The sequence below is a fragment of the Panicum virgatum genome, chromosome 3N, assembly GCF_016808335.1.
Source record: "Panicum virgatum strain AP13 chromosome 3N, P.virgatum_v5, whole genome shotgun sequence".
Taxonomy (NCBI): Eukaryota; Viridiplantae; Streptophyta; class Magnoliopsida; order Poales; family Poaceae; genus Panicum; species Panicum virgatum.
This window is the reverse complement of record NC_053147.1, coordinates 33,463,626-33,476,214: the sequence shown is the minus strand read 5'-3', so window position 1 is coordinate 33,476,214 and position 12,589 is coordinate 33,463,626. Positions and strand designations below refer to the sequence as shown.

At 49.4% G+C, this 12,589-nt stretch overlaps 1 protein-coding gene and 1 pseudogene across 3 annotated transcripts; one reads left to right on the top strand and one right to left on the bottom strand.

The window, feature by feature from the left end:
* Positions 1 to 4,271: 4,271 nt before the first annotated feature.
* On the bottom strand, positions 4,272 to 5,217 carry LOC120667757 (annotated as a pseudogene).
* A 415-nt stretch (positions 5,218 to 5,632) lies between these two features.
* Positions 5,633 to 11,574, top strand: LOC120665768 (exonuclease mut-7 homolog). 3 transcript variants are annotated; one of them, XR_005671325.1, is made up of 12 exons: positions 5,633 to 5,743; positions 6,475 to 6,644; positions 7,014 to 7,692; positions 7,777 to 7,861; positions 8,168 to 8,255; positions 9,116 to 9,300; positions 9,667 to 9,799; positions 9,918 to 10,054; positions 10,186 to 10,260; positions 10,732 to 10,848; positions 10,939 to 11,086; positions 11,341 to 11,574. XR_005671325.1 is itself a non-coding variant. In XM_039945439.1 (11 exons), exons 2-11 carry the CDS (start codon positions 6,497 to 6,499, stop codon positions 10,978 to 10,980), a joined length of 1,689 nt encoding a protein of 562 aa, XP_039801373.1. In that variant the 5' UTR covers positions 5,633 to 5,743; positions 6,475 to 6,496; the 3' UTR covers positions 10,981 to 11,315. The 3 variants fall into 3 exon arrangements, 2 of the variants coding, with proteins under 2 accessions (XP_039801373.1, XP_039801374.1); XM_039945439.1 differs by lacking the exon at positions 11,341 to 11,574 and having other exon boundaries at positions 10,939 to 11,315; XM_039945440.1 differs by lacking the exons at positions 5,633 to 5,743; positions 6,475 to 6,644; positions 11,341 to 11,574 and having other exon boundaries at positions 7,493 to 7,692; positions 7,782 to 7,861; positions 10,939 to 11,315.
* The last annotated feature ends 1,015 nt before the right edge of the window (positions 11,575 to 12,589 follow it).

Genomic DNA, 12,589 nt, shown 5'->3' with positions numbered 1-12,589 from the left:
ACGCCTCAGAGCCGGCACGGTGGTGCGCGGGAGCGACGCCTGTCGCGTGCTACCCCGCGCCATCCCAGTGTCGGCTCAAGGTTTTCTCTCAAGCAACGGCCATCCTTCCTCTCCGACGGCATAACATCGGCTCAAGGCTTTCTCTCAACATGGAGCCCGGAGCCGACGGCCATCCCGGAGGAAGTTGGCCGTGTCGTCCGGCCGTCGCCAGCACCGGAGATCCGCCTCAGTGTAGCTCGGTGCTGCTGCAGACAAGGCCCCTGTCGCCAGGCGCGGGGACCCCTGGCGCTAGCACCAAGGACAAGCCGGCGAACGACCGCACCTCTCCGCGCTCCACGTCCGGTCCATCTGCTGGGCAAGGGCGTCTGGTTTCCATCGGCAGACGACGACGACGGCTGGGGGCCTCTCCCACTCAAAGCCAAAGAATTTGTCTCATGCCATATAAGCATGTGACAGCTCTTAGGCAAGGAGGGATCCCCCGAGCTCCCGAGGTGATGCTGGATGATGCGGTTCAGGCACATCCAGGGCGTCTTCGCCTCCGACGACTATGAAGAATTCGGGAGTGGTCGCACCACTTCCAACCAGAGAAGGACACGCTGTATAGCATGCAGCCGTAGGTTACTCCTAAGAAAAGACTAAGAGAGAGTTCCTCCTTTGTAAAAACGTGGCGCCTACGTGTGTGTCCAGAGCGGTCAAGGTCCGACCTTGTAAACCCGACCTCTGGCCCTATCACACAAACAGGCAAAAGCGGTCCGGAGCGGTGGAGGTCCGACCTCGTAATCCCGACCTCTGATGTATACCGTGACAACCACAATAATAAAGGAGATTTTCTTCCTCAGTTTTACCTAGGCTCCATCCTGATTACATTTATTCGCCTTGGTTTAACTATTCTTTCCTCTTGAACGGAGTTTCCCTTGTTGCTAACAATCCAAGTTAAGTTGCTGGCTTGTGGTCAGGTGAAGACACCCCTTCTAGCTGGAAGGCAGTCCGGACCCCTAAGGACCTGCTCTGGAGAAGTGGTATTTGTATCCTGGGGTAGAGAAGATCCGCGTAGCTTAGCCTGGTAATGTACCCTAAGTTTACGTACTTCGCTACCCTGATACAAGTGCTCTAGTATCCGAGTCTGCTGTCTTTAGGAGTCCCGTGCTCCCTTCTAGTATAAGGCTTGGTTTCTTTGCATCTTACCATGAGGTCCGGTAACTTGCTTCATCGGATCGTCAGCAACGCTCCAAGTCCACTCCGGTGGCCCGCTCCGGCGGAGACCGCTCGCCACGGTCGCTCCAAGTCCACTCCGGTGGCCCGCTCCGGCGGAGACCGCTCGCCACGGTCGCTCCAAGTCCACTCCGGTGGCCCGCTCCGGCGGAGACCGCTCGCCACGGTCGCTCCAAGTCCACTCCGGTGGCCCGCTCCGGCGGAGACCGCTCGCCACGGTCGCTCCAAGTCCACTCCGGTGGCCCGCTCCGGCGGAGACCGCTCGCCACGGTCGCTCCAAGTCCACTCCGGTGGCCCGCTCCGGCGGAGACCGCTCGCCACGGTCGCTCCAAGTCCACTCCGGTGGCCCGCTCCGGCGGAGACCGCTCGCCACGGTCGCTCCAAGTCCACTCCGGTGGCCCGCTCCGGCGGAGACCGCTCGCCACGGTCGCTCCAAGTCCACTCCGGTGGCCCGCTCCGGCGGAGACCGCTCGCCACGGTCGCTCCAAGTCCACTCCGGTGGTCCGCTCCGGCGGAGACCGCTCGCCACGGTCGCTCCAAGTCCACTCCGGTGGCCCGCTCCGGCAGAGACCGCTCGCCACGGTCGCTCCAAGTGCCGGGTCCGGAAAGTGGTGCTTGCTCCCTGAGCGATCCGAGGGCTGTGTAGCCGCTTAGCTTGGTTCCGTACCCTAAGCCTACACCCTCGTCGCCCTGAGGAGAGCGCTCTAGTACCTGAACCTGGCAACAGGTGTACCAACCTCAGGGGTCCGGAGCACCCGCTCTCTGCATGAGCACACCAACGCAATCGAGCTTGCGTGGAAACACATCACGATAGTGGCCCACCCGCGGGTTCGTACCTCTCCCTAGGTGGGCCCGGGGGCCACTGTCGGTACCCCAGGACTGGGGTACCCCCTCTTGCTGTGTCTAGGCAAGGGCCTTTGTAGTTATCCTTGACTACATCCAAACAGCTGGACCCCTGCGGTCCGAAGTCCTGTTCCCCCGACAACAATCCGGAACTGTTCCACGACTGGGGAAGGTCCGGAGACGCCACGTGTCCCGGGAGAGGCAGACACTCAAACGCAAGTAGCTGGGGCTCCGGACCTCCTGACGGAGTCCGGACCCCCGCGGAGTCCCGGACCCCTCATGGGGTCCTGGACCACCTGTATAGTGACCGGACCCCTCTCTGAGGGAAGAAGTCGACAGCCCTGCCTCGGGGCGGTCCGGAGCCGACACGTGTCTACAGGCACAAGGCCGCTTACTAAGCCTCACCCACCGCTGCATTCATTGTGGTAGATGGACGTCCGCATTGTTGTAGCAGAAGGCGAGGCGTTTCATTGACCAGGGGACACTATTGATCGCGTATTACCAAGGTAGTGGAGCCGCTGGCGCCGCCCACGCCACGCCTGCCAGTCTGCCATAGCAGATGGATACGACGGCTCGGTTTCGCCCATTATGACGCCTACATAATAGCCTCAGCAGGCCACGCCGCAAGCTACGCTACTCCAACGGGCACCTAGCTGACGGGACAAGGGAAGACCCCCCTGGGTCAGAAGAGCAGCAGTACGCATATCGGAGGAAAAGATTCGTAACCACTGTTGTCTTTTAAGTACTCTGCGCAGTATGCTGCACAGCACGTTGGGCCCACTTGTCGGGGCCCAACGTCCAATGTATCCGCTCCCCCTTGATCTATAAAAGGAGGGGGCGCCGCTAGAAGACCTCAGGCTGGGTGAGTGCCAAGGCCAGCAGAGGATAGGTTCATACACACCACCAAGAACAAAACATCTCCCAGTGGACGTAGGGTATTACGCTCCGGCGGCCCGAACCACTCTAAATCGTGTGTTCTTGAGTCCTTGTCTCAGCATAGATTTAGCCCCATCGCCTAGTACTTCCCCGAGTACTCCCTCACAGGGGAATAGGCGGGTGCGCTCCGCCACCCGGCTGTGGGTACCCCTAGAAACCCCACGACAACCACGGAGGCTTGCATTGGCGCTGTCCCTCGCCCGTGGCGGCGCTCCCGCACCCGCGACTGGCGACAGCGGGGCAACCTCACGGCGAGGCAACGGCGACGGGACTACCTCACGGCGAGGCAATCGTGGCGGGCGACCTCACGGCGAGGCAACGGCGGCGGGGCGAGCTAGCGATTGGCAACGGCGGCGGGGCGAGCTAGCGATTGGCAACGGCGGCCGGGCCTCGCCGGCCTCGCATCAGAGGAGCCCGCGGCCTGGCCGCGGCGCGGCGGCCGACCTCGTCAACCTGGCATCGGAGCTCGCGGCGATGCCCGCGCAGGAGGCAGAGCTCGCCCCATGGCGGCGCTCGCCCCTCACGACGGAGCGCGCCCCAAAAAGCGGCGCCCGCCTACCACAGCGGATCTCGCGGCGGCGCTCGCGCACGAGGCGGAGGTCGCCCCCACGACGGCGCTCGCCCTCATGGCGAATCACGCCCCCACATCGGCGCCCACTTCCCATGGCGAAGCTCGCTGCGGCGCCCGCGCAGGAGGCGGAGGTCGCCCCCACGGCGGCGCTCACCCACACGGCGGAGCACGCCCCCACAGGGGCGCCTGCTCCTTACGGCGGAGCTCGCGACGGCGCTCGAGCACGAGGCGGAGCTCGCCCCCCATTGCCCCCCGCGCCGGAGGCCCGCGCCGGCGTGTTGGAGGATCTCGGACTCGACGCCATGGGGGAGGAGGTGGCCTCTGGCCAGGAGGGGGGTCGCCGGCATACAACCCCGGTGCCGCCACCCCTCTGTTTTTTTTGTGCCGAGCCAATACAAGGAGACGATGGGGGAGGAGGAAAGAAATCGAAGGTACATGTGTAACAGATGGCAGGTGGGTAATTTTTTTTTTACCCAAAAGCAAGAAAAAAATATGGGGTAAGGTGCTTCTGGATTTGTATCAGATAAAAGTTAGTTTTGAACAAAAGCAGCTGTGGCTTTTGTGCCGTTTGGTTGAGCTTTTGGCTTGAGCTTTTGGCTTTTAAAAGCAAAAGACACAGCCAAAAGCCCAACCAAACACACTCTAAGAGAATTATTAGTAAGAAAACATTATATCCAGTGGTATCAATGACTAAACAACTTCGATAAACCTACTCCTGCTCTAGCTTCACTGCAAAGAGAAAATTAGCCGCTGGACACCGTTAAAAAGTGTTTTTGCTCTAGGCCACTAAAAAATTATGATTTTGCTGAGACACATTGAAATTCTATGGTAGTTTGCTACCGGACACTATAGTGTATATAATAGTATTTTCTAACCAAATGAGTCACAAAACAATCATATAGGACAAGTATACCCTTGCCGCTGCCATGGCCGGCGCTCTCGCGCACCGCAGCCAGCCCTGACCGCAGCTCGAGCCCATCCGCAGGCGGGGGAGGGCTCGGCTACCACCGGCGCGAGTGAGGAGGACAGGGCCATCCAGAGGAGCTCGCAGCCGACGACGGTGCAGCCGGCCTCGGCGCCGCCGCCGGCGCGATGGACAAGGGACTGGAACAGCGGGTGACCCACGAGCTCCTCGGCGATGAGGTACCGGCGGCGCGACTTGCCGACGTAGACCGGGTGCAGGCCCTTGGGCACCTCGTCCGCGCCGTGGAACGACGCGTCGGGCCCGCGCTCGCCGCCGTCGGCGACCTCCTCCTAACCGAGCGACAACGGCGCGCGCGCGATGCGACTGGACGAGTGCCACCTCCGGATCATGCACCGCAGCTTGCTCAGCCCGCCCTTCGCCATCGATGAATCGATGGATCGGCCGGTAAGACTCCCCCGGCCGCCTCCTCCTCGGATGCACACGCACGCACGGGGCACGGCGCGGCGTCCAGCGACACACGCACGGGCAGTTCACGAATGAAGCGGAGAGGTTTTGGGGAGAGGGGATTGGCCGCTGGAGGTCTGCCCACGACCCTCCATGCGGCGCCCGCTCGAGCTTGCCGTGGCGCTCGATCCCAGCAGTGGGGTTTGCTCCCGGCGGCCGCGGTGCTCGATTCCGGCAGTGGAGCTTGCTCCCGGCGGCCGCGGCGCTCGATTCCTGCAGTGGAGCCTGAACCTGGCGGCTGCGGCCTTCGATTCCGGAGGGGGCTCCTTCAGGCTACCGTCGAATCGGCCGGTGAGAGATGGAATTGAGTCCAGCATTAAGCCCAGGAAGAAGATAGGGAAGGGTAGATGAGTCAGTTCCATTAGCCTTTTATTAAAATTGAATATTATAAGTGATCTAGTGTCCCGTAGCAAATTACCAAAAAAATTTAATGTGTCCCAGCAAAGTCATAATTTTTTAGTGATCTGGAGAAAAAACACCTTTTAGTGTCCAGCGGCCAATTTTCCCCACTGCAAAACGGGGGCAAAATGGAAGGAGCGCCAGCGCCGCACGAGCAGAGCGCGTGCGCGCTGGTGGCCGGTCACGTGCGTCTCCCCTGGCTTTAAAACGGGCAAACCGATATCTCTTCCAATTCAAGTCGCAATCTTCATCTTCGGCGACCCACAACCCCCCAACCCCCCCCCCCCCCCCCCCCCCCACTCCGCCGCGGAAATCCACAAACCCAAGCGCCGGTTGGCCCGGGACCGTTGCAGGTATCCCTCATTTTCTATCGGCTCATAGTGGGGATTATTACGCGTTCGAAATGGGAATTTATTTGTTTCTCTCTGGAATTCCCTTGCGAATCCTTGTGCTGTTTCCAATCTCTCAGGGGTGTTTGCAAATTCTTATGCCGTTCCCAATTTCACATAGGGGCTTTGCGCATTTATTTTCTCACGGTTGCGTGGTGAAATTCCTCGTGTATTTTTTTTTCTGAGACTTGTTCTGTTTCGGGGAATGCTTAGGCTGCTAGCAACTAAAATGTGTAGTCGGCAGCGCTCCGATTTCCCCTCTGGCGAACCAAAGAGAACAAAGGAGGGAAATGGCGCTGCAGGCTATAATCCTGGCTGCATACTGAAGTAGGCATCGGTGTGGTTTGAGTTGATTGACGGGCGCACTCTGGTGAAATTGCATTGGATTTTGGGCATGTTATGGTTGAAAAGTCGAGGCTCTAGGTCTTCTATAAGGGGAGAATATGCAAATATCGACAATTCCAGTCCAGCCAAAAGAAGAAAAAACCTGCAGCTTGGTTGAAATACAAATACTTACATGCAAAAATAACATGATGCTGCCTATATGTTTTTCTTCAAGGAGGATCACATATCTGCAGTTACCATTTTCTGTTAAATTAATTGAATTCGTGCACAGTGTGTACATCTCTTATTTTTCATGGAAAAAGGTTGCATTCATGATGTTTGATTCCGGATTTGTGTGCTGTTCTATACAGGCTAACTATGCTTTGATGAAGCATGGGTCGTTTCGAAGAAGTTACTCAGGAAGGCCCTGGAACCAATCAGCACAATGATGAGCGCTCCATATGCTTGCACGCCTTTTCTGATCTATCGCACGTTCCTCCAGCCACTTTCATTTGTCTCTTAAAAGACTGCTATGTATACGGTAGGCTTACAAATAAATTACATGTTTCTTAGACTTCCATATTTCACTACCTGTATTTCTTCATCTGTTGGAATGTTAGCTGCAGCTGGTTTTATTTCGCTGTAAAGTTTAATTATCACACCAGATCTTCTAAAAGGGCTTGTGAAGCATCCTGTTTTATATGTTGTTAACTACTGATTTGCCTGTATCACTTCCTGTGAAATCTGTAATTGATGAGGTAAATGTTAGGCATAGCAACATGTTTTTTAGGACTACCACAATATCGTATCGAAGGTCTCTGATGGTACACATTCTTGCAGTGTTATGGACTTATGGTTACGCTTATGATACGTCTGGGGTTATGAACTTTTGTTACTTTTTTTAATTCAGGTACCAACAAAGCAACCTCAAAGTTTAAGATCCTTCTGCAGCTGGTAAAAGTGGCATTGCATAATGCGCCACAGCCAGGGCCATTTACATATGCTGTCCAGTGTATGTATATTGTGCCACTGCTGGGGAAAACTTATTCTGAAGGGTTCAGCCATATGTTGACAGCTTCTTTAAAGCACTTGAAATCTGTTGAATCCGTACAGAAAGATTTTTTTGAGGCAAAGTACCTTGCTGCACAACTTGTTCTCGATATCCTTGATTCTGTTGTATCCCATGAGAACCGCATATTGGTTAAGCTTCTTGAGACATTTGAAATTGGGTTGAGAGATATGGCTCATGCTTTGTATGGTTCAGAGTTGGATGATGATCTAGTGAAAGCAAGGAAACATCTAAGACAGTATGTAAAATGTTTTACGGAATCAGAATCCAATGCAACCGCTGTGGCTCTGATAACACGGTTTTCTATCCAATGCTGTGATGAGTCCTTTCTCATAAAATTGATTGAAAGCAATCAATTAGATATTGCTGAGGAGTTTGCTACTTTCATGGGCAAGGAAATGATATCTTTGATCATTCAAAAATTTCTAGATATGAAAATGCTAAAGAGTGCGAACAAGTTGGTGAAAGAACATGACCTTACAGAAGAGTTCCCAGATGTTAGCTATTTGTACAAAGAGAGGTGACTCTCCTGTTGCTCGATGCAAAGTCCCTACAAATATGCTCTTTACCAAACTTTAAGAATTGTGAAAACTTTTTTTTGCAGTTTAGTAAAGAAGTTGGCTGAGAAAGGGTGCTGGGATATTGCTGAAGCGCGGGCCAAGAAGGAAACAAAACTCGTGGAATACCTGGTAACATGTATCCACATTCACAATCTGTGTGTTGGTTAGATATACCCAAAAAAAATGCATTATTTTACTAAAATGGCAGATTCATTTTTGTAAAGGTGTGGAATCTATATGACCTTGCATTTTGTTTTGTTGGATGACGTGACTTGGAGAATTACTCTCTCTCTCTCTCTCTCTCTCTCTCTCTCTCTTGCTTGTTATGCGTTGGCCATGCATAGTAGTTCTTAGAAATCTGATCCCTATCTATATTCTCTTGCTAATAATAATCAACGTCATGAAAAATATAATTTTGCAGATTTTCTTGTGTAGGTATATTTGGCCATGGAAGCTGGTTATATGGAGAAGGTTGATGAGCTTTGCCAGCGGTACTCCCTTGAAGGTTATGTCGATTCTTTGGGTAAGCTAACGCCTAGTAGTTTACGAAGTTATATATCCAGAGACATATTCTGTTAATTTAGTAGCCATTTCTCTTTGTAGTGGTTAACAATAGTTTATGTTGTAGGATCACCCATTTATTCTTGCATTAGCTGTGAAAAAACTTGCATTTCCTTGGGATTGTATAACATCCACAAGAAAAACCAAGTTACATGACTTTCTGGTTAAAACTTCAACTTTAAAACTGGGTTAGCTAATAAAAACAATTATTATGAAGATGTGTATTATAACCCACTCAACATTTAACAGTTCATAGAAGATTTCAGTATTTGCGATCCAATTTCCAAGCCTCTCAAAATGACATTTGACACTACTTCTGCATAGATGACTTAGCACCAGAAATCTGGCTTAAAGATTGACTATTCGAATCATGCTAACTAGTTTAAAAGGTTGTTTCTTGAACTGAAAACATTTAAAAACAAAAGTTTCACTGCTATGGGGAAATATCACCAGTACTGGAAGAGGAGAGAGAAAAAGCAATAGAGTGTGGATGTAAAATTAACATAAATGTTATCAAAAGGAGGTGGTGATGAAGTGTTTGAATTTTACTCATCTTAACTTATTAACATGCTGTTGAATCCCATCAGGATTATCTTGTTTATGAATGAACTGATTCAGTCGACCTAACATTCCAATTATGACTTGTATATTGCATTTTTGTTGGTATCCCCTAGTGTAGTTCACTTTATCTGACCCTAACAATGTTCGCACCCGTTATGAGTTACGAAAGTCGACATTCATATGAATACATGATTTGCTGAAACCTTTTGGTCTATTAATTACATTTGGATGCTTGATGTTATTTAATTATGTACGAGGCAGTTCCAGAGAAGGTATTTTGCGGATCTGATTACTTAGATCTGAAGAAATTGGATGTACAAGAAATTGTCTGGGTCGATGAGATCAATGGGCTGCTTAATGCAACAAGTTGTATTGAAGTTTGTAAAATTATTGGCATGGATTGCGAGTGGAGACCAAATTTTGAGAAAAATAGCAAACCTAGTAAGGTAAGGAACACCTTGGTTTCAATTGGTGTAGGTTTCCATGTTTGTTTAGTTTTTTTCAGGTATAACTCTGATTTGTGTTATACAAGTTATAGCCAAGTGGCATTGTCCTATGGGTGAGTCAAATCCTCGCTAATTAGTTGTTCCTCAAGAAGTATGGCTGAGTAAATTAGGTTAAATGATCGTTTAGGTATATCATGTGTCACTGTAGGTGGTCTAGTTGTTACTCACTTTTCCATTTCATTCTTTTGTTGCTGCTAATTATCTGTAAGCTTTATTCCTTTGGTACCACTGTATATTAGTTCTCTCTTTTGTACATATCTCCCTGCAAATTAGCTCTCCCACTTGCTGATTTTAGCTCTTTGTCAGGTCTCAATCATACAAATTGCATCAGATAAGGTAGCCTTCATATTTGATCTGATTAAGCTGTATGAAGATGACCCAAAAGTATTGGACAGCTGCTTCAGGCGAATTATGTGTTCATCTAATATACTAAAACTGGGTATGTTATATGTACTTTTGTCTTCCCATATGATCTTATTTAGAAAATAGCATTTTCATTTTCTTCTTGGGCACTTTATTGAACAATAACTTACCTTTTTGTACATTGCACACTAAAGGTTTCGACATTCAATGTGATCTCCATCAGTTAGCTCAATCCTATGGTGAATTGGAATGTTTCCAGTCCTATGAAATGCTGCTTGATATGCAGAAGTTGTTTAAAGGGGTTACTGGTGGTCTCTCTGGATTGTCAAAGGTAGATAAAAAATACAATCATCATACAATAAAGTGGTTGTGGTTAACTGTTGTACATCTACTTTTGACATTTTCTTCTTTGGTGGACATGTTTGCTACTACTCCATCTTTATGTATTCCGAACGCTGTCAGGAAATATTAGGAGCTGGTTTGAACAAGACACGGCGAAATAGCAACTGGGAGCAACGGCCACTGAGCCAAAAGCAGGTCTGCTGTCATCATTGTTGAACTCCTTTTCCTTGTTTCCTTAAACAGTCCTGTGATCCATATGAGTGTCACCCAGTTCTAGGTATGAATAACTGGTTCATAGTATTTGTACACTATAATATGTTAGCTTGATGATAAATTCTTCTCATGCTAAGCTTTCCTCATAAGCTTTGCTTGAGGAACCACATAAGCTATTTCTGGCTAAGAAGGAAAAATAATATTGGTAACTATTACCTTGACAAAAAAATCTGGCACTCGTGGATCGCACCCTTGTTCTCATGTGCTAACCGTATTTGCTTTTATTTGATTCTGGGCTATGCATATCTTCATGGGAACTGGGAAGCATTAGTTTAAATTAGGTCCAACCTGCTCTATTTTTTGTTAACACAAAACAGAGCACATATTTGGTAATTTATCCTGTTTTGAAGCTCCATTGCTAAAAATAGATGCCTGCATGCTTCTGTTTTGTAGAAAGAGTATGCTGCTCTTGATGCTGTGGTCCTTGTGCACATATTCCATGAACACATCCGGAGGCAACCACAGTTTGGTGTGTCTGAGGGATGCAAAGCCGAATGGAAGTCTCACGTTGTAAGTTCTCATCCTACACACCTGATGAAAATAATCCTGCTCTTTATTGTGATACTTCTGGGCATCTACTGATACAGCTGTCTCTTGCAGGTTTCCCGAGTGAACAATGCGCGTAGGCCATTGCGTTTCTAGGAGTAGGTTATTCAAGGTGGCTAAGATGCAGCACCTTGTTAGATCAGCTGTGATGTCAGATAACTGTCAGAGGTTAACAACAATTTGGTTCCGAAAGAAGTTTAAGGTACATGCAGCTGTTAGAAGTACTTCACTCTGTTGCCCTTGTATATAGTACCTGCTTGACTGCTTCAGAGTTTTTCCTTTCCTGTTGTGTCCCATTCAGGCTCAGTACAATCGGTACCATTTGAATTTTGATCCATTTTGGTTTTTCGAATTAGTGATACGGTACGGTGACACAATCATGTATGCCTTGTACTGAAGCCTGGGGCGACAAAGTCAGACAGTTCTTTTCACCCTCTGAAGAAATTTGTTTGGCAGGGGCACACATGGGCATTGCAATCACCCAATTCAAATTCTTGCCTGCAAAAGGGTTGGTGGTAACCCTGTCCGGCTAGTTTCCTCAAAAGGGCTGTTGCTTTGGATGAATGACACCTTAATTTGTCTAAAGAAGGAAAGTGATTTCAGCTTACAAAAAAAAGGCAGAATTGTTTAATCAGAGGAGATAGAGACATGTTATTATTGCTGAGTTATTTCATCCCTTGTCAGCTTTCATCCCTCGTGGCATATCTGAAACCAACCACATAAAAGATGCGAATAAGTGGAGCATCATGGAATCGTTAGAAAAAGAGTGATCATTGTTCTTTAACCCTCTTTACATCCAAGAATCCTTTAGTTTTCGCTTCCAACTTTCTTTACCCCTCCTTGCATCCAAGAATCAAAATTATTGTTGTTGCCTGTTGCAATCTTTGCTTATGAAGGTCAAATCCACTCCTTGGTTACACAAGTATCGCTGTGAGTGCTTGTCCGGGGGGGGGGGGGGGGGGGTACGGGTGCAGCAGCCACCAACCAAATAGGAGTCAAGTCTATTTTGCCATGGAAAGAGTCCAAAAGTTTCTAGACGGAAATTTAGCATTTGACAGCGACAATGTCTAAAACATACTCCACTCATAATAGGTGTACATCTTTTATGAGTACGAGATCCATCCAATATAGTAATAGTATTTGCATTTTTTTAACACTCAACATTTATGATCGATAGGATGTGCTAGGCTGTCGCTCGTAATTTTCGTAACTCATCTATAGAACTGTACAAACTCTGTGTAATCATAAAACCTATTACCTCTGGTCATTTAAAGATGATTTCTAAGACAGCTCCAAGCAACTGCATGTAGGCTGAAAAGACATTTATAGTTAGACTTCATGTATAACATGAAATCGCCATTTATTTGTGACAGGGCCGGGCTCTCTGGTCATTGTTAGTAAAGAAAAGGCATGACTGTGCCCCGACCCAGCGGCAGCAGATTGTAACCCATCTCTGATAGTGTAGGATCCATTCCTTGATCCGAAAAAAAAAAGAAATCCAAATTGCTTCTTATCCTCTCGCCTCCCGGAGTCATCGGTTCGGATCACGGAGGAATGACCGAATGAGACGTTCATTTTCCTCCGCGCCGTGGTCCCGGGGGGCCATCTCTACCGCCCACTTAATTCCACTCCAGCTTGAACGGCCCATGATCCACCACGCCAGCCCGGTAAGCGGCGACCAGACATCGCCGTGGGCCCTGCCTCC

Bases quoted from the DNA above. Each gene is read 5' to 3' on its own strand.
- LOC120665768 (XM_039945439.1), top strand. From the start codon at position 6,497: ATGGGTCGTTTCGAAGAAGTTACTCAGGAAGGCCCTGGAACCAATCAG. The intron at 9,301-9,666 runs GTAAGGAACACC...GCTCTTTGTCAG, and splicing joins AAAATAGCAAACCTAGTAAG to GTCTCAATCATACAAATTGC. The intron at 10,849-10,938 runs GTAAGTTCTCAT...TGTCTCTTGCAG, and splicing joins CCGAATGGAAGTCTCACGTT to GTTTCCCGAGTGAACAATGC.